A 21,594-nucleotide genomic window follows, 5' to 3' on the forward strand; every position below is an offset into this window, starting at 1 on the left:
GCACTACTTCAGAGAGATGCTTATCCAACATCTTAAAAACTTCCAATGTTGGAGCATTCACAACTTCTGGAGGCAAACTGTTCCATTGATTAGTTGTTCTGTCAGGAAATTTCTCCTTAGTTCTTGCTTCTCTCCTTGTTCCTTGCTTCTTGTTCTACCCTCAGGTGCTTCGGAGAATAGGTTGATTCCTTCTTTGTGGCAAGCCCTGAGATATTGGATCAATGCTATCATGTCTCCCCTGGTCCTTCTTTTCATTAAACTAGTCATGCCCAGTTCTTGCAATTGTTCTTCATATGTTTTAGCCTCTAGTCCCCTAATCATCTTTGTTGCTCTTCTCTGCACATTTTCTAGAGTCTCAACATCCTTTTTGCATCATGGCGGCCTTACCAAGACCTTATAAAGTGGTATTAACACTTTACGTGATCTTATTCTATCCCTCTGTTAATGCAGCCTAGAACTGTTTTGGGGAGTTGCTGCAAACTGCTGGCTCATATTTAAATGATTGTCTGTCCTGGGTTGGCTGGTATCGGATGCATCAAATTATCCATTTTTTTAAAAAAAAAATGTGGACAAGTATTTTGTTCTTGTTTTATTTTTGCCTTTCTAATTGTTGTTTCATGTTTGTTTTACCAGAGCTGATATGCAGCAGCAACTCATGAAAATCATAGATGAGATGGGCAAAGCCTCTGCCAAGGTAAGTTAAAGTTTGTTAAATAACCAGTTATACTTTTTGAGGAAATAGAGATAGCAATAATTATTGGGATAAATTTTCTAAATAAGCTCACTGATTGAGCTAGAGTATAAAAACCAGTTAAACATTGCCTTGCCAGATGTGATTCTGCTCATCTGGTCCAAACCTTAAGAGACACTTAACATACACATCCTTTTGAAGTAGGAAGCTACCACATATGGATCCAAAAAGAACTTAAATAGGCAAGACCCAGGATTTCTTTTTATTTCCCAAAGTTTGCATTTTTTTCCATGTGCTTAAGCCCAACTTCCATTTTTCCAGTTGAGGTGGCATTTTTTTCCTGTTTTCATAATGGCTTTCCTTCTTTTCATGTACCTCCCTTAGAGAATTTCTGGGTTTTTATCTTCTCTACTTACATGCTTCCTTAATCTTTGGTTAAGGCAGTTTCAGCCTAGTTTCACTTACAGATAGTCAGAGGTGGGTTCCTACTGGTTCTAAATAACTGTTAGTAAGTTTGAGGCCTGGGTCTCTCGAACAGACAGCAACCCAGGCCTGCCACACCCTCTAGCTGGTTCTTTTGGCATTAGTGTATTATTTGTTTGTTTGTTTATTTATTTGACTTTTATGCCATCCTTTTATGTGTAGGTGTCACCATCTTGTTTTTTTGCTTCTGCGTGTGCGCTGCAGGGTTTTTTGTTTTGTTTTTTAGTACTGGGCATGCGTGTGCGATGCATCCTTGAACGAACCGGCTATAGAAGAATCTGGAACCCACCCTTGACTTACGGCCACAATTAAGCCCAAAATTTATTTTGCTAAGTGAGACGGTTTGTAAAACACCTTTTTCAGTGCCATTGTAGCTTTGAACGGGCATTAAATGAAAGGGCTGTAAGTTAAGGATTACCTGCATTCCTTTTGGTTCAGAGTGCTCTGATAGGTGTACAGTCCCAGAATATGCAGGCTAAAAGAGATATAGATTATGGGAAGCGAAGGGTATATTTATTTGTTTAATTTGACTTCTATGCCGCCCAATCCCAAAGGACTCAGGGCGGCTTACAGCAGTATAAAAATTACAATTAACAACAATAATAAAAAGAAGTCAAGGAAAAAAAACTAATTTCTAAAATCATCATTAAAACTAAGACAATTAATAGCATACATAGTAATCATTCAAACCAATTCAAACAATGGACAGTGGTTGTTTTATTTTTCTCTCTAAGCCAGGGATGTCAACTCAGTTTCATTGAGGGCCCCACCAGGGTTGTGGTTGACCCAAGCGGGCATGGCCAACTGGGTGGGTGTGGCCAACTGGGAGGGCATGGCCCGATTGACACCACTCCCCAAACTCCTGGTATGTTTCCTCTTTGCATTGGGTAGACTAGGCCAAAGCGACGTGGGCCGGCCCCTTACATTTTCCAGAATGGCCCTGCAGGCCAAATCAGACCACATACTGGCCTGGATCAGGCCTGCAGGCCTTGTGTTTGACACCCTGCTCTAAGCATTAGTTAAGGTGCCCATCACATAATTGCATCTTCTCTTCCACCCTACCTTCTGCCATCATTTTGGTGAAACTCAAATCTCATTAATTTCAGGCCCAGAATCTGCCAACTCCAATCACCAGTGCCTCAAGGATGCAAACCAACCACCATGTGCTCTACATCCTGAAAGACAGCGAAGCAAAAATGTGCGTCTAATATCAAAGAGAATTTGGATTCTATGTACAGCCTGCCTGTTTGGAAGTAACACTTGCTTTAATTCGGAAGGATTGATTTCCAGATAAATGCACAGGGCCAAGCTTTTCAAATTGTGGGTCGGGGGAATTCCTAAGCAACTTTGAGTAGTGAAACAGGGTTGTTGTTGTTGTTTTGAGAAAATCTGCTCAGGTTTATGAAAACAAAATGGAAACATTTTCAAAACTCACTCCTGCTTCGGCTCATTTTGCTCGTAGAAGCTCACATTGGGTAGAATCCTCCCTGATATGTAGCTTAAATTCACATGAATTCGTTTATCGTTTTGAGGGTGCAGGGTACTGCAAGAAACTCTGGCACATCAGAATTGCATTGCAGCCAAAGGTTGCCTTTGAGAAGGGAGTCTCTACTACATATGTAATCCTACTCTCTTGAATGTTTTTTGTCATCACTAGAGTGAAGCTTGATATTGTAAAGAGTATAGATGCTACAGAGTTGCATTGCACCTTCTCCAAAAACCTTTGTTCAACTGTAGTGGGGCTTTTTATGTTAGTGCCTCTTGCAGTATAGTTCTTCCTTTTTTCTAAATCTAATTCTAAATCTATTTTCTAATTCTAAATCTAATTCTCTTCTCTTCTATTTTATTCTAAATATTTGCTGAATGTTTACCACTTTTAATCTATTTTTAAAACCTCACTTTTTGTAAGCTTGATAAATAAATGAAATTAAGCTTTCTTCTTTTACTGATTTCAGGGCTGGCAAAGGGATTATAATTGGCTTCCTCAAAGTTGGTTACAAAAAACTCTTTGTATTGGTAAGTAAACCAGAAAAATCACCCTTGATACGTGGAATTTTTGCCACTAGTGGAAAAAGGTGCTGGATCACCAAAAAAGATCGGTGCAAGTTCTAATCAGGAAGTTAGGCCAAGATCTCTTCCATCCCTATAATGAAAGAAGCTTTAAATCAGAAGTTTTCAAACTTAGCACCTTTAACACTTGTGGATTTCAACTCCCAGAATTCTGGTAGTTGAAGTCCACAAGTATTAAAGTTGCCAAGTTTGAGGACCCCTGCTTTAAATTATACTGGTATATTTCCAAACTAGGTTATTTGAGTCATATTCTCAAAGTATAAATTTTCTACTGCAAGGTATCTGGTTCCCTGGCACTCGTAATAATCTTTTTTAAAGCTTGGTGAAAGTTGAAAAGAAGTCTGACAAAGTTAAATAGTTGGTTTTGATGCACTATTTGTTATCCACATCAACAAGATTGTGATTTTGGAATTGTCCCCTTTCTTACAAATGAAGGGGGCGGGGAGAGATCGAAAACTTCCATTATGGACTCTGAGTTAATCACCATTACCCTATTTTTACAAACATGCTGAATGGCCTCTTGAAAAGTAGAGAAAGGAAGATGGTTTAGGGACTCAGGGACAAAGCTTCATTCATTGAGCCATTGCTTCCTGTTATGCTCAAACGAATCCCAACAATAAGAAAATCAAATGATGCATCTTGATGAATACTGTAGTGCTTATTTGAAATCGGCAAAGGACAGCTGAAATGCTTTTTTTTTTTAAAAAAATGAACCATACAGTAAGTAGGTAGTCATTCTTGTACTGATTCTGATTCAACACATTTTCAGTTTTGCTATTTAGCCTAATTTGCTATGGAGAGGTTGTAAAAACATGGTTGCAGTTATTGTATGTGTTCTGACTTGAGGCACAGTTTGTGTGCTAAACTTGAGGCACAGAAGGTGCCTGCTTTCTTGTTCGCAAAATAAACACCCCTCCCACACACATACACACACACACTGCTTAACAATCTTCTATTTGTGCAAAATGAATAATTTCTTGAGGGGCACTCATGAATGGTACTGTTGCTTTTGAACAAGGCTTCCACAATTTGTATCCTCGGGGTGTTTCAGATTTTTTTTTTTGCACTGTATTCTGCTCACATACTAGCTGCTATGGATTCTTAGCATAAAAATTAAGCTGCTTTATTTCAGGATTTGGAAATAGAGCACTATTGCCTTTGGTTTTATTATACCTCTGTTTGTGGTATTATTATCTATGTTTTTAGAAAGGGTAAATTTAGTAATGCCCCAACTGCCAAAAATTATTAAGAATATCCCCAAGAAAAAGCTTTAAAATGACTTTGTGAGGGCAGAGCCAGTGACTCTGGGAAACTGTAAGCAACTGGTGAGTTGAAGCAGAATAAAATGGCAGCTCACCAGGCCTAATGCTCTTTTAATGCTAACCAGCATGTAAATTATTGCTTTGAGCAGAGAGTCCAAAGATGGATTCAAACTGTTCTTTTGAAAAAATTGCAGGAAAAGGTAGCCTGCAGCAGAATGCCTGGTTCGGAGAGATCTGAGCCTGTCTGTTTTGGTTTTTTTCAGGACCGTCATGGGGCTCACAATGAAATGGAACCACTGTGTGTGCTGGATTTCTACATTCACGAGTCTCTTCAGCGGCACGGCTATGGCAAGGAGCTCTTCCAGTACATGCTGCAGGTGCAGCCTTCTTTTTCGGAGTTGCGTAATCCAAGAAATAATGTTCTGACTTGGATTAAGCCACTGTATTTCATCATTACCACTTGCTTCATAGAAAAGGCAAAACCTTCCCCTTAGCAACTTAAGCCTACCGAACCGAGGCATGGGCATAGAGAGTTGTCATAATCCAAGAACTTTTTTGTTCTGACCTAGACTTCACAAAATTGTGAAACAGAGTCCTCGTCCCGAAAAAACCCTCCTTTTTATTTGGCTAATGTGAATTCCTAGCATTCATATACAGAAAAGTCCTGGAAATAAGCCTTTCAAGAGTGAATTGCAACAACAGACCTTATCAGTCCTTGGATAGTTGCCAGACTGATAGCTTCCAGGTGCAACACTGTACAATGAAATACTTGGCAAGGAGTCTCTGTGAGGCAGGGACTCAGATAAGCAAAAATGAACTAATTGTCTCCTGCAAAGAACCACTCCCCTTTTACTCCTATTTATGGGAGGGACCATTCAGAGGCCACTGTGCCTTTATTCCTGAGTCAACCTCTATTCCTTAATTGTTCCCTTTTCCTGACATCTGACATCCTGACATGCACACAAATTGGGAACAGGCTCCAGCTGTTCTTCTGCCCCACATCTCCAACTCAGAAGGTAGCTGATAACTGTCGGATGGCCCTAGCCCCATCTCTACCTCCAACAGAGAGCACTCAGCAGAGCCTTCCCCAGACTCCAGGACTGGCCCAAGTTCCTCCCCAGTTCCTCACTGTCTGAATCTGCGGCCAGCTGCACTGGCAAGCCACTACAGATTTGAAAGATTTCTGAAATTCTAAAGCTTGTATCAAACGAGAATTAACAGGCTTCCAGTAGCATATTCCTTAGCTTGCTGCCTTCCACATCTGCAAGAAATACATAATTTATGTGATGGCTGTAAATTTGGGGAACTGAAATTCTAATGTATCTGGAAGCCCCAAAATTGGAAGAAACACTTTAATAAGAAATGAATTATTCAACTAGCCAAATTGAAGGGCATGGATGGGACTGACGAAAGCTTTGTGCAGCACAGGGGCTCTATTTTGAATAAAAAATTGTTTTGTAGCATAGCTCTTTTAATCAAGATGTATTTTCCCTATTCTCTAAATAATGGTTACTATAATATATTTTTTTTACTTTTATTTGGGAGGGAAATTAATTTTAGGAAGGTTAATAAAGAGTTTCTCGTACCTGGACATTATACATTTTAATACAAGTAGTCCTTGACTAAGCATCATTTTTGAAGTTACAGTGTTCCCTCGATTTTCGCGGGTTCGAACTTCGCGAAAAGTCTATACCACGGTTTTTCAAAAATATTAATTAAAAAATACTTCACGGGTTTTTTCCATATACAGTGTTCCCTCGATTTTCGCGGGTTCAAACTTCGCGGAATGTCTATACCACGGTTTTCCAAACATATTAATTAAAAAATACTTTGCGATTTCCCCCCCTATACCACGGTTTTTCCTGCCCGATGACATCATATGTAATTGCCAAACTTTCGTCTGCCTTTAAACAGCATTTTTAAAAATAAACTTTAATAAATAAACATGGTGAGTAATAATCTAAATGGTTGCTAGGGGAATGGGAAATTGTAATTTAGGGGTTTAAAGTGTTAAGGGAAGGCTTGGGATACTTTTCATAGCCAAAAATAGTGTATTTACTTCCGCATCTGTACTTTGCGGAAATTCAACTTTCGCGGGCGGTCTCGGAACGCATCCCCCGCGGAAATCGAGGGAACACTGTACCACGGTTTTTCCTGCCTGATGACGTCATATGTCATCTCCAAACTTTCATCTGCCTTTAATAAATATTTTTTTAATAAACTTTAATAAATAAACATGGTGAGTAATGATCTAAATGGTTGCTAAGGGAATGTGAAATTGTAATTTAGGGGTTTAAAGTGTTAAGGGAAGGCTTGGGATACTGTTCATAGCCATAAATAGTGTATTTACTTCCGCATCTCTACTTCGCGGAAATTCGACTTTCGCGGGCGGTCTCGGAACGCATCCCCCACGAAAATTGAGGGAACAGTAGTTGCACTGAAAAAGTTTTTCAGGCTTATGTCTGTTGCAGCATTCCCCATAGTCATGTGATCAGAATTTGGTTGCTTGGCAACTGGCATGTATTTATGATGGTTGCAGTGTCCTGGGGACATGTGATTACCGTTTGTGAACTGCTGATAAGCCAAGTCAACAGAAAAGCCACATTCACTTAACTGTGTTACTAACTTAACTGCAGTGATTTACTTAACAACTGTGGCAAATACAGTCATAAAACGGGGCAAAACTAATTTAATTGTCTTGCTTAGCAATGGAAATTTTTGGGCTCAATTGTGATATTAAGTCAAGGACTGCCTGTAAATAAAAAATTCAAAAAAAGAGAATAAGAATCTTGGATAACCTAAAGCCATTGTCTGATTATTTCTTTCTGAGGTGAAATTGTTAGCAAGAAATAACTGCCTTTGGTCTGAGAAGTAAACAGCCTGCAAAGCTAAGACTCAGTTGCTTCCCCCGTCCCTCTTTTCAGATCAGATGTAACCTGGTCCAATTTTAAAAAGATAAAATAATATCTGTCTCTAAATCTTATTTTCCCCTTGAGAAGTAAATTGCAGAGAAATTCTTTCTCGTTTTATTCCCTCAGCGAGAGCGAGTAGAACCGCATCAATTGGCAATCGACCGGCCATCAGAAAAGCTCCTGTGCTTCCTACGTAAACACTACAGCCTCAGTGACACAATCCCCCAGGTGAGCCATCATCTTGAAAACAAAGCCAGCTATCACCTAATAATATTGTTTGGTTATCTGTGTGTTTGTACTTTATTATCCTTTTGAACAAAACCAGAAAAACATAGAGCTGGGACATTCTCTTCAAAAAAAAATTCTCCTTATCTGTAAGATTTTTTTTACTGAAATCTTAGTTTTCTCTTTGTTTATTTTCAGACTTGACACTTCTACATATTCTTCTATTTTTATTATTAATTAGGCCCTGTTCCTTGTGTATCTTCCAAGATCAAAACTAAATACCGTATTTTTCGGAGTATAAGATGCATCGGAGAATAAGACGTATTTTAGTTTTTGGGGAGGAAAATAGGGAAAATAATCTGCTCACCAGGTATTCATCTGGCCAGCCTCCTTAAGTCTGGTCAGCTTCAGCACATTACTTTATCCCCTGGTGAGGGCTTTTAAAAAAAACCTATTCGGAGAGAGTAACAATTAAAGACCTTGCAGGTCAGTAAGAATTGAAAATATTGTTATAATGCACCTGGTTAGGGCCGAAAAGAAACATTTGGAGCAAGTTAGACCAATTTTAAAAATCTACAAAGACTTAGGGCTTGGAAAACATTATTTGCAGAGAGTAACAATGAAAGAGCTTGCAATCCAGTAAGAGCTGGGAACATTGTTAACACATGGTTAGGGTCGGAAAGAAATATTGAGAGCAAGTAGAAAATGGGGGGGGGGGGGGGAAGCCCTGCAAAGACTTAGGGCTTAGAAAACATTCTTTGCAGAGAGAAACAATGAAAGAGCCTGCAAGGTAAGAGCTGGGAAGATCGTTTGCAGCAAGTTAGGGCTCAGTGGGGTGGGGTGGGGATCTACATTCAGAGTATAAGACGCACCCAAATTATCAGCTCTTTTAGTGAGGAAAAATGTATGATTTATACTCCGAAAAATACAGTAATCTGCAAACGCCTACAGTTTATACTTTTCCTTCTTTATTTCCATGCCTTTTACCTCTATATCTTGTTTAATGTTCCTATTTAATACTTCCAATAAAAGTGGAGACAAGGGACATCCTTGTCTTGTTCCTTTCTTAATGCTAACCTTCTCAGTCATATATCCATTTACCATCACCTTTGCAGTTTGTTTATAATATATCACCCTAGTCATATTAATAAATCTCTCTCCAAAGTCCATCTCTTTTAGATGTGCTAGCATAAATTGCCAGTTCACATTATCAACGCTTTCTTTGCACCTAAGAAGATCAATGCCATTTGCTTCTCAGGATGCGCTTCATAATAGTCCAATGCAGTGATGGGCTACCAAAATTTTTACTGCCACACTGTGGCCGTGGCTTATGCATTTTCGTTCAACATCTTTCAGTGCAAATTGTGTGTTCTGGGGTGGAACTCCATTTTTGCTATCCCACTGCATTCCCCCCTGTCCGGGCAGTGGCGCACCCCTGATTATCTACTATATAAAGTGTATGTACACACACGCACGCACAGCTCTTCTAAAATTATACACATTCAACCTCATTTACTGTGATAGGAAAAACATACTCAGAGCCCAGAAGGGGAAAAAAAATTAAAAAATAAAAATTTTGCTACCGGTGCTGCGTACCTGACCAAAATTTTGCTACCGGTACTGTGTACCTGACTGTACCCGTAGGAGCCCACCACTGGTCCAATGTATTTAAAATTATTCTCGCATTGTCTTTAATTTGTCTCTTAGATAAAAAAAACCATTTTGTTCTGGATGTATACATTGATTTTAAAATCTTTTTAGCCTTTCTGCTATTATTGACACAAATATTTTATAATCAGCATTTAGTAAAGATATTGGTCTATAGTTTATTATCAATTGTAAGTCTGCATCTTCTTTCGGTATGAGAGTAATATTTGCTTCTACATATGTGTTTGGTACCTTTACCTCTAACAAAAGTTCAACACTGGGATACTTAAAGTACTTTGTAAGTTTTTATATAATTCTGCTGGCAATCCATCTGGACCCGATGTTTTCTCATTCTTTTGCCTCTTGATTGAGTCTGTGAATTCCATCATTGATATACTTTAATCTAACACAGAGTTTCTCAAATAGTGAGGCAGCCCCCCTGGGGGGCCGCAGAGCTATGCTGGGGGGGGGAGTTGAGCCCAGGGAAAGTGCTTTTTTGCCGCAGGGAGTAGGGGTTTTTGAACCGAACAATAGCACACAACACAGAGAAGGAGATTGAAGTGCATGTAACAAACCCTTAAGAGACCCCATGGAAAAATATTTAACAGGGATGAAAAGAAAGGAGGAGAGAGACGGAGATAATGAGACAAACGTAAGTCTCTCAAAAGCTAAGATGACGAAATATGATGAAGCGCATGTAGCGCTTTGCTTCACTGTGACTACGGTGTGAGATGAGGAATGACCGGTGTGTTTACTGTGTCTAAAAATGTTGGTAGCAGGTAGCATGAAGCCAAATAAATTAAGGTGTCACTTAAACACATTACAGCCCAATCACGCTGATAAATTTGTTCAGCGAAAACATGCTGAATATTACAAAAAAATCATCCTGGCAGAGAGTTGGGGGGGAGCAAAATAGTTACTTCTTTCTGGGGGGGGGGCATAACAGAAAACAATTGAGCAACTGATCTAACATCACATTGGTTATTTAATGCTTTTAATTTTTTTTCCTGTTTCAGGTGAACAATTTTGTAATTTTCCAGGGATTTTTCCACCAGCAGCATGGTGAGTCAGTGATATAAATATCTAGTTATATCAATTTGAAGTTGTCTGATCCAGCACAAAGTGTTTTAAAGAGGGAGATTCCTGATTTCAAAGTTATGAAGACGTACAGCAACAGTTGTTGGCTGTGTGGCCTAGAAATGCTGCAAGCTGATACCCAATACATTTGCAGGGCACCGGGTTTGGAGAAATTGGATTACATCACGATGTTATAAACAGCCTATAGCGAATAAATAGATCTTCTGGAGTTCTGATATATGGAGCACTTGAGAAAGTTGAGACAGTACATGTGGTCTCAATTTATGAATGGTCATTTAGCAAGCATTCAGAGTTACGACGTATCTGAAAAAGGGGACTTACCATTCTGATCCATAGTCTCCTCAGTCAGGCTTCCCCACTTCACAGCCATGTGACCAGACTTTGGGCACTCGGTTTACATAGCTGCATTTATGGCTGTCTGTTGCATTCCACAGTCACATGATCGAATTATTTACAACCACTACTACTTAATGGCAGGCTTGTAATTTGGGAACTACCTGTAGTACATTTATTCCTGCTGCTGCATTAACTCTGATTTTGCAGCTATTGGTACTACTATAGTGAGATTGCAAATATGCTGCTTGTGAAGAACTATAGCAGATAAACTGAAAACTCCTGCTACATTTAGTTTATTTATTTATTTGATTTGTATGCCGCTCCGAGTCTTCGGAGAGGGGCAGCATATAAATCTAATAAATAAATAAATGAATAAACTAAATGTAGCAGGAGTTTCCAGTTTATCTGCTGTATTCCTGCTTTTCATGAGATAGTACAATCTTTACATTTTTTGTATGTGCAGATGATTAATTATGGGAGTTTGTTAGATTCAGAATGAGGAAACCATGAATGATTCAAGTTGACAACAATAATGAATTGTTGGCCAGAATTAAACACAACACAGTAGATTATTTATTCTGTAGATCAGGGATACCCTGCATTCATTTCATAGCTTTTGTTTAATCGTGTAGTATAATTTTCAATATTCAGCAATGTTGCAGTTGATAAATATACTGCAATTGGAAGGGCCAGTCCTTGACTTAATGACAACATGGTTCCTGCAGTTTGCGGAATGAATTACCTAGCTTGAGTGATAGAAATCTTTCAACGACTGTGACATTGTTTCTGTTCTTTCACTCAGCCGTTTTCCCCCCAAATGCCATTACTCTGCTAAACAAATAATTCCTCAACACTGTCAAACTATTTACTAAATCTGCACTACTATTAATTTCCTCATCGTTCCCATCATCCATCTCCTCCCACTAATGACTATATGACTAGTGAAGGGCGAACCCAACGGTGTTCGGGTTCGGCAAGTTCGGACGAACTTTACGCAAAATTCACCCGAACCGAACCCGAACCCGAACAGGGAATCCCACCATGAGATTCCGGGGGCGGAGCTTTGACGTCACGTATACCAGCAGGTTGCTAAGGACGCCAAGGTGATCACTTCCTGGATTCCATGGAATCCAGGAAGTGATCACCTTGGCATCCTTAGCAACCTGCCGGTGACGTCAAAGCTCCGAGCGCCAAACGCAACCCCGAACTTTGCCCGAAGTTTCAAAAAATTTCGGGTTCATGTTCGGCATACCAAACACCGCAAAATTTGGTACGGATCCAAATTGTGCGGGTTCGGTTCGCCCATCACTATATATGACTGTAACTTTGTTGCTTGTATCTTTACAATTTATATTAACTGGTTCATGTTTTGATTGCTAATTTGTACCTGGACTATCATGTACCTTATGATTCTTAATGAACTTATCTTTTTTTAAATGTACACTAAAAGCATATGCACCATGACAAATTCCTTGTGTGTCCAATCATACTTGGGCAATAAAGAATTCTGTTCTGTTCTGTTCTATTCTATCATCACTCTGCAATTTTAGACCAATTTATTGGGATTGCTGCACGAATCCCAGCGACCGATTAGGTCCCACAGAGTGGGCCTTCTCCGGGTCCCGTCAACTAAACAATGTCGGTTGGTGGGCCCCAGGGGAAGAGCCTTCTCTGTGGCGGCCCCGACTCTCTGGAACCAGCTCCCCCAGAGATTAGAACTGCCCCTACCCTCCTTGCCTTTCACAAACCCACCTTTGTCGTCAGGCATGGGGGAACTGAGATATCTCCCCCGGGCCTCTATAATTTATGTATGGTATGTTTGTAGGTATGTCTGCTTAAAAATGGGGTTTTTTAACTATTTTAAATTTTAAATTGTAAATTATTAGATTTGTCAGGAATTGTTTTTATTGTATTGTGAGCCGCCCCGAGTCTACGGAGAGGGGCGGCATACAAATCTAATAAATAAATAAATAAACAAACAAACAAACAAACAAACAAATTTGTCTTCTTACACCTCCACATAATTTTGAATGGCCACTCTTCACAATATGATTTTTGAAACGTATTGTCTCATAAGAGCGGAAACTAATATTACTGGAGGTATTTTGGATATTACTTTCCTTCTACAACCAAATGCTCATTTGTTTTATTTACCCTCTTGTTGCAGCTTCAGCAAGAAAAGTGCCTCCAAAGCGCTCTGAGGGAGACATAAAACCATATTCACTGTCAGATCGAGAATGTAAGCAAAGTTCATTCTTAACAGAAAAATCAGCTCGAGCTTTTTGAGACAATTCAGGTGAATCAGTGCCTAAACTGGGTTGATATCCAGATTACAGCATTGTGGAAATGGTTCCTGTTTGGTTGTCTTCTCCCATTTTAGTACCCTACTTGGTCTACTTTTGGGAGGTGGGGCCCACTGAGTTCATGAGACAGAAGCCTACATGTGTGGTTTTGTAAGGAGCCAGATAAAACCAATGATAAAATAGTTAAAAGGTAGGGAGAGGGGCATCAAGATGCCAGCCATCCCCAGGTTGCATCCTGTTCATTGTGTGCCCTGTGAGTTGGCAGAGTCCATAACATACCCTTTCTGTCTGACCAGGTGGGATGGGTTGACATAATGGAGATAGCCTGGCCCTGTGTCCTGTAGTGCTTTGAAGGTACCGTAATAACACTTTGAATTGGACCTGGAAGTAAACCAGCATGGAGTGCAGCTTATGTAGCAAAAGTGTTGTACGTGCCATCCTTGGAATGCCTAAAATAGCTTGCACATCCACATTTTGGTCCTGTTAGAATATCAGTGGTTCTCAACCTTTCTAATGCCGCGACCCCAGTTCCTCATGTTGTGGTGACCCCAACCATAAGTCTAGCACCAATTCTCCCAACAGAGCTTTAAGCTGATTGGCAGGAAGGTCAAAGGGACACCCCAACTGTAAATGCCTAATTGGTCGGATTGTAAAATAATGTTCCAAGGCACCAGAATAGAAGCTTTAGTTCCTAACACCGTGGGAAATTTGACTTTTCCCATGGTCTTGGCAACACTGTGAAACGGTCGTTCGACCCCCAAAGGGGTCCCTACCCCCAGGTTGAGAACCACCTCTTAGATGAGAACCACCTCTTAGATGAACTGATGTAAATTGGGATGGGAATACTATTTAGTGTCCAAGAAAAATCTAAAGCTTCTTCCATTCAGGAAGAGTCTAAATCTTATACAGTGATACCTTGTCTTACAAACTTATTTGGTTCTGGGACGAGGTTCTTAAGGTGAAAAGTTTGTAAGATGAAACAATGTTTCCCATAGGAATCAATGGAAAAGTGATTAATGCGTGCAAGCCCAAAATTCACCCCTTTTGCCAGCCGAAGCGCCCGTTTTTGCACTGCTGGGATTCCCCTGAGGTTCCCCTCCATAGGAAACCCCACTTCCGTGTTTTTGTGATGCTGCAGGGGAATCCCAGCATCGGAAAAATGAGCACTTCGTTGGCAACGCAAGTCCGAAGGTGGGGTTTCCCAGCGAAGGGAGCATCAGTGAAATTGCAGCATTGCAAAAACACCGAAGTCCTCGAAACCCCATCTCTGGACCTCTGTGTTTTTGCGATGCTGCAATTTCACTGAGGTTCCCCTCGCTGGGAAACCCCACCTCCGGACTTCCGTTGCCAGTGAAGCGCTCGTTTTTGCGCTGCTGGTATTCCCCTGCTGGTATTCCCCTGCAGCATCACAAAAACACGGAAGTCCAGAGTTGGGGTTTCCCATGGAGGGGAGCCTCAGGGGAATCCCAGCAGCGCAAAAATGGGTGCTTTGCTGGCAATGGAAGTCCGGAGGCGGGGCATCCCAGCAATGGTGGTGAGTTTGTAAGGTGAAAATAGTTTGTAAGAAAAGGCAAAAAAATCTTAAACCCCGGGTTTGTATCTCGAAAAGTTTGTATGACGAGGCGTTTGTAAGATGAGGTATCACTATACTTTGATTCTGCAGGAATCAGAGAAATCAAAATTGGCATTTTCTAGGAAGAGTTCTTGTATGAAAACTAAATTGTAAGGTTCTATCTAGACTTCATTACAAACTTTAAAATGGGCTAGCTTCATTTTCTCATTATGTTAAGGTGAGAAAAAGTGGAGCAGAAAGAAATGGATTTTTCAATTTGTTCTTAACAGAGTTTCCTTTTAGGAAGGCAATCTTTCAATACTGAAGAAAAGCAGGCTGGTTTCTTCGGGCCTCTTTTGCTGATGATCTGGGCCTGAAAGCAAAAATCTGGAAAATAAAGATTGTGATGTTATGGATGATTTCGGTGTGTTAATTAAACAGTAAGACTGCTAAGATTAGACTAGTGGACAGATTTCTTTATTGTTCAGCTCTAGACAGAATCTTGCCAGACTAAACTATCTGCATAACTATTACGTACACTCTGTGAACTGCTAGAGAGGCTCTGCCTTCACCCTTTTCCTGCCTGCCAGACAGTCCAAACTCCGCTGTCCCTTTGTCCTCTGGGTAGGAGCCCTTCCCTCGTGTGACTCTATATTCTACAACAATTAATCAGACAGTAGACAGTAAGATTTAGATTAGCAGACAGATTCATCTTCTATCTACTGGGTTATGTTAAGTGTTAAGCCTGCTTAGGCAGTAATCTTATTTCTGTAAATGTCTGTCTGCTCGTCTTCTGTCTGCTAGGTTATATTAAGTCTGGTTCAGAACTGAATTGTATCTTCCCTTTTGTTTGTTTCCTTTTTCTTGTAGTCTTGAAGGAAGAGACTGAGCCCCCTTGGCCCTTCAACCAGTCTCGGGCCCTGATCCGTTCCAGCAGTTTGGGGAATTCTCCAGTGCGAGGCTGCCTCAAACCTTTTCTCAATGAGCAAGAGTTGCTGAAGAACTTGCGCCTCTGCCCCCCACATGCAGCTGCCCAACACCTGATGAACGGTGATCCGGGCAACTTGCTTTCACAGAGGCGGAGAACCAGGTAAGGAGGGAGAGGCATTTTGGAACTTTCTGTTTTACTCACGGGGCTAATGGGATGTTGCAACCCTGATCCTGTAGTAGACAACTTAAATGCTACGAACATGGGCTGCATTGGCTCTTTTGCTTCCAGTCGCATACAGAAGTCTTTCAATTCTCAACATAGAAGCGCAAGGAGGAAAGAGGAGCTTTTAATGCCCAAACAACACTTGAATTATCTTTCTGGTTCAGGTTCTTCTTAATTGTCTAATATATCCCTACTGTTGCCTACTAATCATAAAGTCGCTTCCTCTCCTGAAATCACACAATCACAGCATAGTGGAACTAAAGCTTGATTGCTCAGGGCAGCAGTCTCAACTAGGGGCGGAGGGAGGAAAGGGGATCATTTGGTATAAGTGACGGGCGAGCACACATGCGCAACTCCATTTGCATGCCGCTCGGGCAAATAGAGCTGAACACGTGTGCATGCGCTCACCCGCTGATTGTGCAAGTGGAGCAGTGCACATGCCTGTGCTCGCCCGCAACTTCTGCGGCCCAGTTCCAAACAGGCCGCAACTCAGTAGTGGGACGCAGCCCTGGAGTTGTGCACCCCTGGCTTAGATAGTCCTGTGAACCAGGATGGCAGCAAAGATAACGGAAGTCCCATGGAGAGTCTTTGGCTTAAAAGAAGTGGAACCAATGCCGCAGAATCTCCATTTCATTTTCTTCTCCGGTATTCTAAAATTGTTTAGCTGGAACAAAAAAGGCAATATACCGTGGCTTATTCAATAAGTGTAACTTATTAAGAAGAGAATTTGGGCACGTCATTGAACTCCTGTTTTCCTCCTGTACACTTTTCTAGCTGTCTGTGTTGTATTGCATGTGCCATTTTGCATGTTTTATTACACTTCTTAGCCGAATACTAAAAACTTTCTGTCGGACCTGCTACCAATTAAACGTCTAAATAGAAACAATCCTTGACTCCATTTGTGGAGAAAGGTATAATTTTATTAGAAGTCGTGTGAATTGTAGTAATGCAAAGACAGAAGCGAACGTCACGCAGCAAAATCCCTACATTCAGTTATTTCCTCCCTTTAGCTACCTCCCATTGCCCACTCCAGTGTAACCAATGCAATTCAGGCAAAATGTTTGCTTTATGGCCAATCCAAGCATATGTGGCCTCCTCTTTCTTCTCGCTAGGTAACCTTGAGGCAGCATTTGAAGGAGATACAGCGCTTACTTTTGTTTTCCCCACAAACCTTCTTTCATTCCCCTCTCCCAATACTTCATGGTAGTCTGTCACTATATAGCAGCAAAGCATAAGCAAGCAGAAGGGCGCAATTTCCTTTACTGTTTACATTCTGTCCTCAGTGACTGTCAATGGTTTACTTAAACATATGAAGACAGTGAATATTCCAAGGATTTGTTTTTTTAAAAAAGAACAGATTTAGAAGGCTGGATCGGCAGTGAACGTGCAGTGGCATGTTGTGATGGCTTTGATGCTGTTAAAAAGCATGTTAGATATTGGAAAGCAAGATGTGGAAGGAGCTTTAAGAGAAATACTTTCACCAAACTCCAAGTTGATCTCCTTCGGAAGTGTTAAACTGCCATTTTTATAATCCTCAGCCATAAGAACAATTTAGCTGGTCTGGCTGAGAACGATGGGACATGTCAGCCCATATTTTTGGAGGATACCAAAGTTAGAAATATATTTTCTTGTCGCATTTGGCAAAACCAGGATTGGAAATCATTTATGTGTTTGTCTAATATGCAATACCAGCATGAAACTGGGCCATTTTGGTGACAGGTTTATTAATTTAGTTAAACAAAAACCTTGTACAAGACTCCTTCCTAAATCTGCTTCCACGTAATTTTGTGTTTTTAATGCCATTGCTTCTCTTGAGAACTCATTGACTTCATTCACACATTGGTGTAAGTTTGAATTATTGAATAAATGATTTGATAAGCTGGGTTTACACAACACACCAAGCCATAATCAAGCAAATTGCTGAACACAGTTTATCAATCCTGTTGTTATTATTTTTGCACCTCAATCTTTATTATTACTTCTTCAAATTGCCATATAAATGGATGGTGTTTCAAGAGTAGAATAGGCAAAAATTGATAACTTTACTGATCCTAAGAAATCAGAGCCAACTATCACATTGGCTCTTTTTTGTGACCGTTACTATCACTAAAATACAGGTAGTCCTTGACTTAGGATCGGTTTCTAATTACCATTTGGAGTTACAATATTGGAAAGAGTGCTACACAGTGCATAGAGTACTTCTGGCTGTTGTAAAATGTGATCCCCACTCCCACAGTCAAGTGATTGCATTTCTCGTGCCTAGCAGCTGTCTCACATTTACAACTGTTTGCAGGATCATGTGACCATAATTTGCAAAAAAAAAAAAAAAGCCTGTTCCGAAGAATGGATTTTGAATTAACAACATTGTGATTCATTTAATGACTGCAGCAAAAAAATGTAATATTGGATCAATAGCAATAGCACTTGGACTTATATATTGGATCAGGTCACTTGGGTATCTCCATTTTTCCAGCTGACTTGACTTTTTGCCCCAACTGTGGTCGTAAATTGAGGACTATCCATGTAGTAATACTCCAGCATGTATACACTTGTAGGAATACTCTAGTGTCTATACAGGTAGTCCTTGACTTATGACCACAATTGAGTCCTATTGTTAAATGAGACAACTGCTAAGTCATTATCTCACATTGTCCCATTTTAAGACCTTTCTTGCCTTTCTTCTTAAGTGAATCACTGCTGTTGTTTAGTAACACGGTTGTTAAGTGAATCTGGCTTCCCTATTGATTTTGCTTGACAGAAGGTCGCAAAAGGGGATAACATGACCCTGGGACACTGCAACCGTCATAAATAGGAGCCAGTTTCCAGGCATCTGAATTTTAATAACATGATTATGAGGACGCTGCAATAATTGTAAGTGTGAAAAACGGTCATAAGTTACTTTTTCCACTGCCATATCTTTAAACAGACACTAAATGAATTGCAATGGCGCTTAGACTTATATATCGCTTCACAGTGCGTTTAACATCCCCCTCTAAGCGGTTTACAGACTCAATATATTGCCCCCAACAATCTGAGTCCTCATTTTTACCGACCTTGCAAGCATGGAAGGCTGAGTCAATCTTTGAGCCTGGTGAGATTTGAATTCCCAAATTGCAGGCAGCCGGCAGGCAGCAGAAGTAGCCTGCAGTACTGCATTCCAACCACTGCACCACCGCGGCTCATGGTTGTAAGTCGAGGATTATCTGTAACAATTCTGTAATTTATAGGTAGTGTCATTGTTCTCAACAAAGAAATGATTATTATCTTTAATTGGATGGATGCTTTTCTTCAGTCTGAGATCTAACCTGTCTCCTTTTTTTCTTTCTTAATATTCCCACCCCCTCTTTTTTTCTTTCTTCTCTCTCTCTCTCTCTCCCTCCCCCATTCTCCATCTTCCACTGCCAGCTCCCTGAATCGCTCTGAAAACAGCCATTGATCGCCGGTCTCTGCTATATTTGTGTCTTGAGCACTCTCTAGCAGCAAGATTTGAATTTCATCTGGTTTCTTCATCCTCTTCTTTTTAATAAGCTTTATGGGTATACAGCCTATAAGGATGGGCATAAGCCTATAAGAAAGTGGGTTTATTTATATAACATGGTGTGTGTCTAAGTTTCACTTTTTTAACATCACAATTCCCAAATATGCTTAAGAAGTGGAACCCAATTGCGATTTGGATGAGCAGATTCTCCTACTTGATTATTTGCCTTTTAGATCCAGCTATTTATGAAGATATGCTTTAGTTCCTAACTTATTTAAGTTTACAGCTGGGAAATTATTAGTGGTGACCCGGCATTACATTAATATAAACTGATGCCTGCTACAGTATGGATTTTGCCAATTACCCGCACCATGACTAACTTAATTTAATTTAATCTAAATTAGATTAAATTAGAAGGGACCCCAAGTCCAGATGGTTCTGAGTGTCTTGGATTTTTTTAAAAAAGAGCAAGGACAATTAAAATGGAACAGAATACAAGCATCCAGAAGCCAAATCTGGAACCCAAAGATAGAAAGGGTAAATTAATTGTCAACCATAAATTATTGTTGAATTACGTAAGGATTTTCTTTTTGGGGGCCTGGTAGCCGAAGGAGTAGTCTTATACTGTATCAGATGGTTTTTACAGTAAAGGTTTAATTTAATTTAATTAGTACTGATACTGATACTATTACTACTCTGTGGATGAAGGCCATTTTTAGTATTGGCTTTAGATCTTGAAGATAATGTATGTTTGTTCTTTCAGAGAGTTGAATGTGAGTTAGTAGAAGCATTGGTACATGTGGTGTTGTCTCTAGTAAATAGTTTCAAAGAGTTTGTAGCAGGTCAGAAACCTTGGTCGTTAATAGGAAATAGAAATAGATAGATCTTCTTAAGTAAGTTCACAAAGGATTATTTCTCTGCAGATTTTGACTGAAAGAAAATTAAGGAAGTAATTGAAATCTTTGCAGATTGTCACTGAGCTAACTATAATATTAATATTTCAGCGAGGTTTATTTATATACGGTTCTGGTGTTTGGCAAGTGATCTATTTCAAGATAAAAGACCTTCTGTTTAGGAAAAGTTGTAAAAATGATTCTCCATAGTATCTCTGATTCAAAACTGAACCATGGAAATAAGGGGGGGAAATCCAAGTATAAAAGGGCTCAGCTAAGTTAGTTTAAATTTATTTAAATTTAGATATACTTTTTGACCAAGGGAAAGAAACACTGCTAGATTCTGTCTTTCCCTATAATCATGTTATTCTCTTTCTCCCTGTCTCACTCACTTTCAAACACACATATTCAGATTACACATAATCTAATGAGAAATATTCTTTAAGAAGCTTGCCTTGGTCGGTCTTGAAAATACCTTTCAACCCTTTAAATGGGGCTGAGTTAAAGCACGTGGTTGGTAGTCTTTTTTTTTTAAAGGAAGAAGCAGAATTTACTCTTTTCTTCAGGTCTGCAGCAAAGTTTGCTATTTATTATCATTTAAGTACTGTAAGACTTTCTCTTGGCTTTGATACATTGGATTTTGGTACCAAAATGTACCATTGAGTTCCCTGTCATTTTAAATGGCTAATGGTAATGATAAATCATGTTCATTATGTTAGGATCTGGTGGAAAGGCCAAGCAGGTGCCAAGGTCTCAGTGGGCGGCCTTGACCCCTCCCAGGCCACACATGAACTCTGTTTTATAAACCTGCCAAAACCTGCCAAAATCATTAAAATTGCAATGTCATTGTAATGTGATACTTAAAATAGGCTGAATATAGTTGGAAAGCCAAAAGAGATATTTCAGTTCTGATCCAATGCTAGAAGAGCCAGAGTTAAGAGAGCTGCATTAAAATACATATCAAGGCTCTTCTGGGCTCTAGAATGCGCCAGTGGCAACGTAGGGCAGGGATGAGATAGGAGTGAGATGAAGTGCATGAAATGCTCTAGACCAGTGATAGCAAACCTTTTTTTAGCTTGGGTGCCAAAAGAGCACATGCACACAGGATAGCGTGCAATTATGCCCACACCAATAATGCAATGCCCTCTCCTGTGCATGCGTGCACAACACACACACACCCCATGGTGCCCACCCGCAAATGCACGCAGGCATCACTGAAGGCCTGCTGGGCTGTTTTTCACCCTCCCCAGGCTTCAGAAAAGCCTCTGGAACCCGTAGACGGCAAAAAACAGCTTAACGGGCCTACCGGAAGTTTGTTTCCGAACTTCCAGTAGGCCTGTTGAGCCCGTTTTTTGCCATCCACAGACTCTGGAGGTTTTGTGCCATAGGTTCACCATCATGGCTCTAGACTAAGTCCATCTTCTGGTGTTATTACTTTGATAGCCATCAATTCTCCAGATTGGACATGTTTAGCTAGATGGCCTAGGCCAG

General features: G+C 40.2%; 1 protein-coding gene across 3 annotated transcripts in view; it reads left to right on the top strand.

Moving 5' to 3' along the window:
• Positions 1 to 21,594, top strand: part of ATAT1 (alpha tubulin acetyltransferase 1) — a 40,514-nt gene that overhangs the window by 2,844 nt on the left and 16,076 nt on the right. The window contains exons 2-10 of one of the 3 annotated variants that reach the window (XR_011557891.1): positions 634 to 694; positions 2,281 to 2,372; positions 3,130 to 3,190; positions 4,770 to 4,883; positions 7,545 to 7,646; positions 10,307 to 10,352; positions 12,892 to 12,963; positions 15,450 to 16,224; positions 16,411 to 17,500. Coding sequence is in view for 2 of the 3 variants with exons in the window: in XM_070737758.1 (XP_070593859.1) it covers positions 634 to 694; positions 2,281 to 2,372; positions 3,130 to 3,190; positions 4,770 to 4,883; positions 7,545 to 7,646; positions 10,307 to 10,352; positions 12,892 to 12,963; positions 15,450 to 15,669; positions 19,138 to 19,168 (799 nt within the window). In the remaining variant the exon portion in view is untranslated. Of the gene's footprint in view, positions 1 to 633; positions 695 to 2,280; positions 2,373 to 3,129; positions 3,191 to 4,769; positions 4,884 to 7,544; positions 7,647 to 10,306; positions 10,353 to 12,891; positions 12,964 to 15,449; positions 16,225 to 16,410; positions 17,501 to 19,137; positions 19,748 to 21,594 lie in introns of those variants that run through there. The other 2 variants (XM_070737758.1, XM_070737757.1) reach the window with 2 other exon arrangements.

Source organism: Erythrolamprus reginae, chromosome 2, assembly GCF_031021105.1.
Source record: "Erythrolamprus reginae isolate rEryReg1 chromosome 2, rEryReg1.hap1, whole genome shotgun sequence".
NCBI lineage: Eukaryota > Metazoa > Chordata > Lepidosauria > Squamata > Dipsadidae > Erythrolamprus > Erythrolamprus reginae.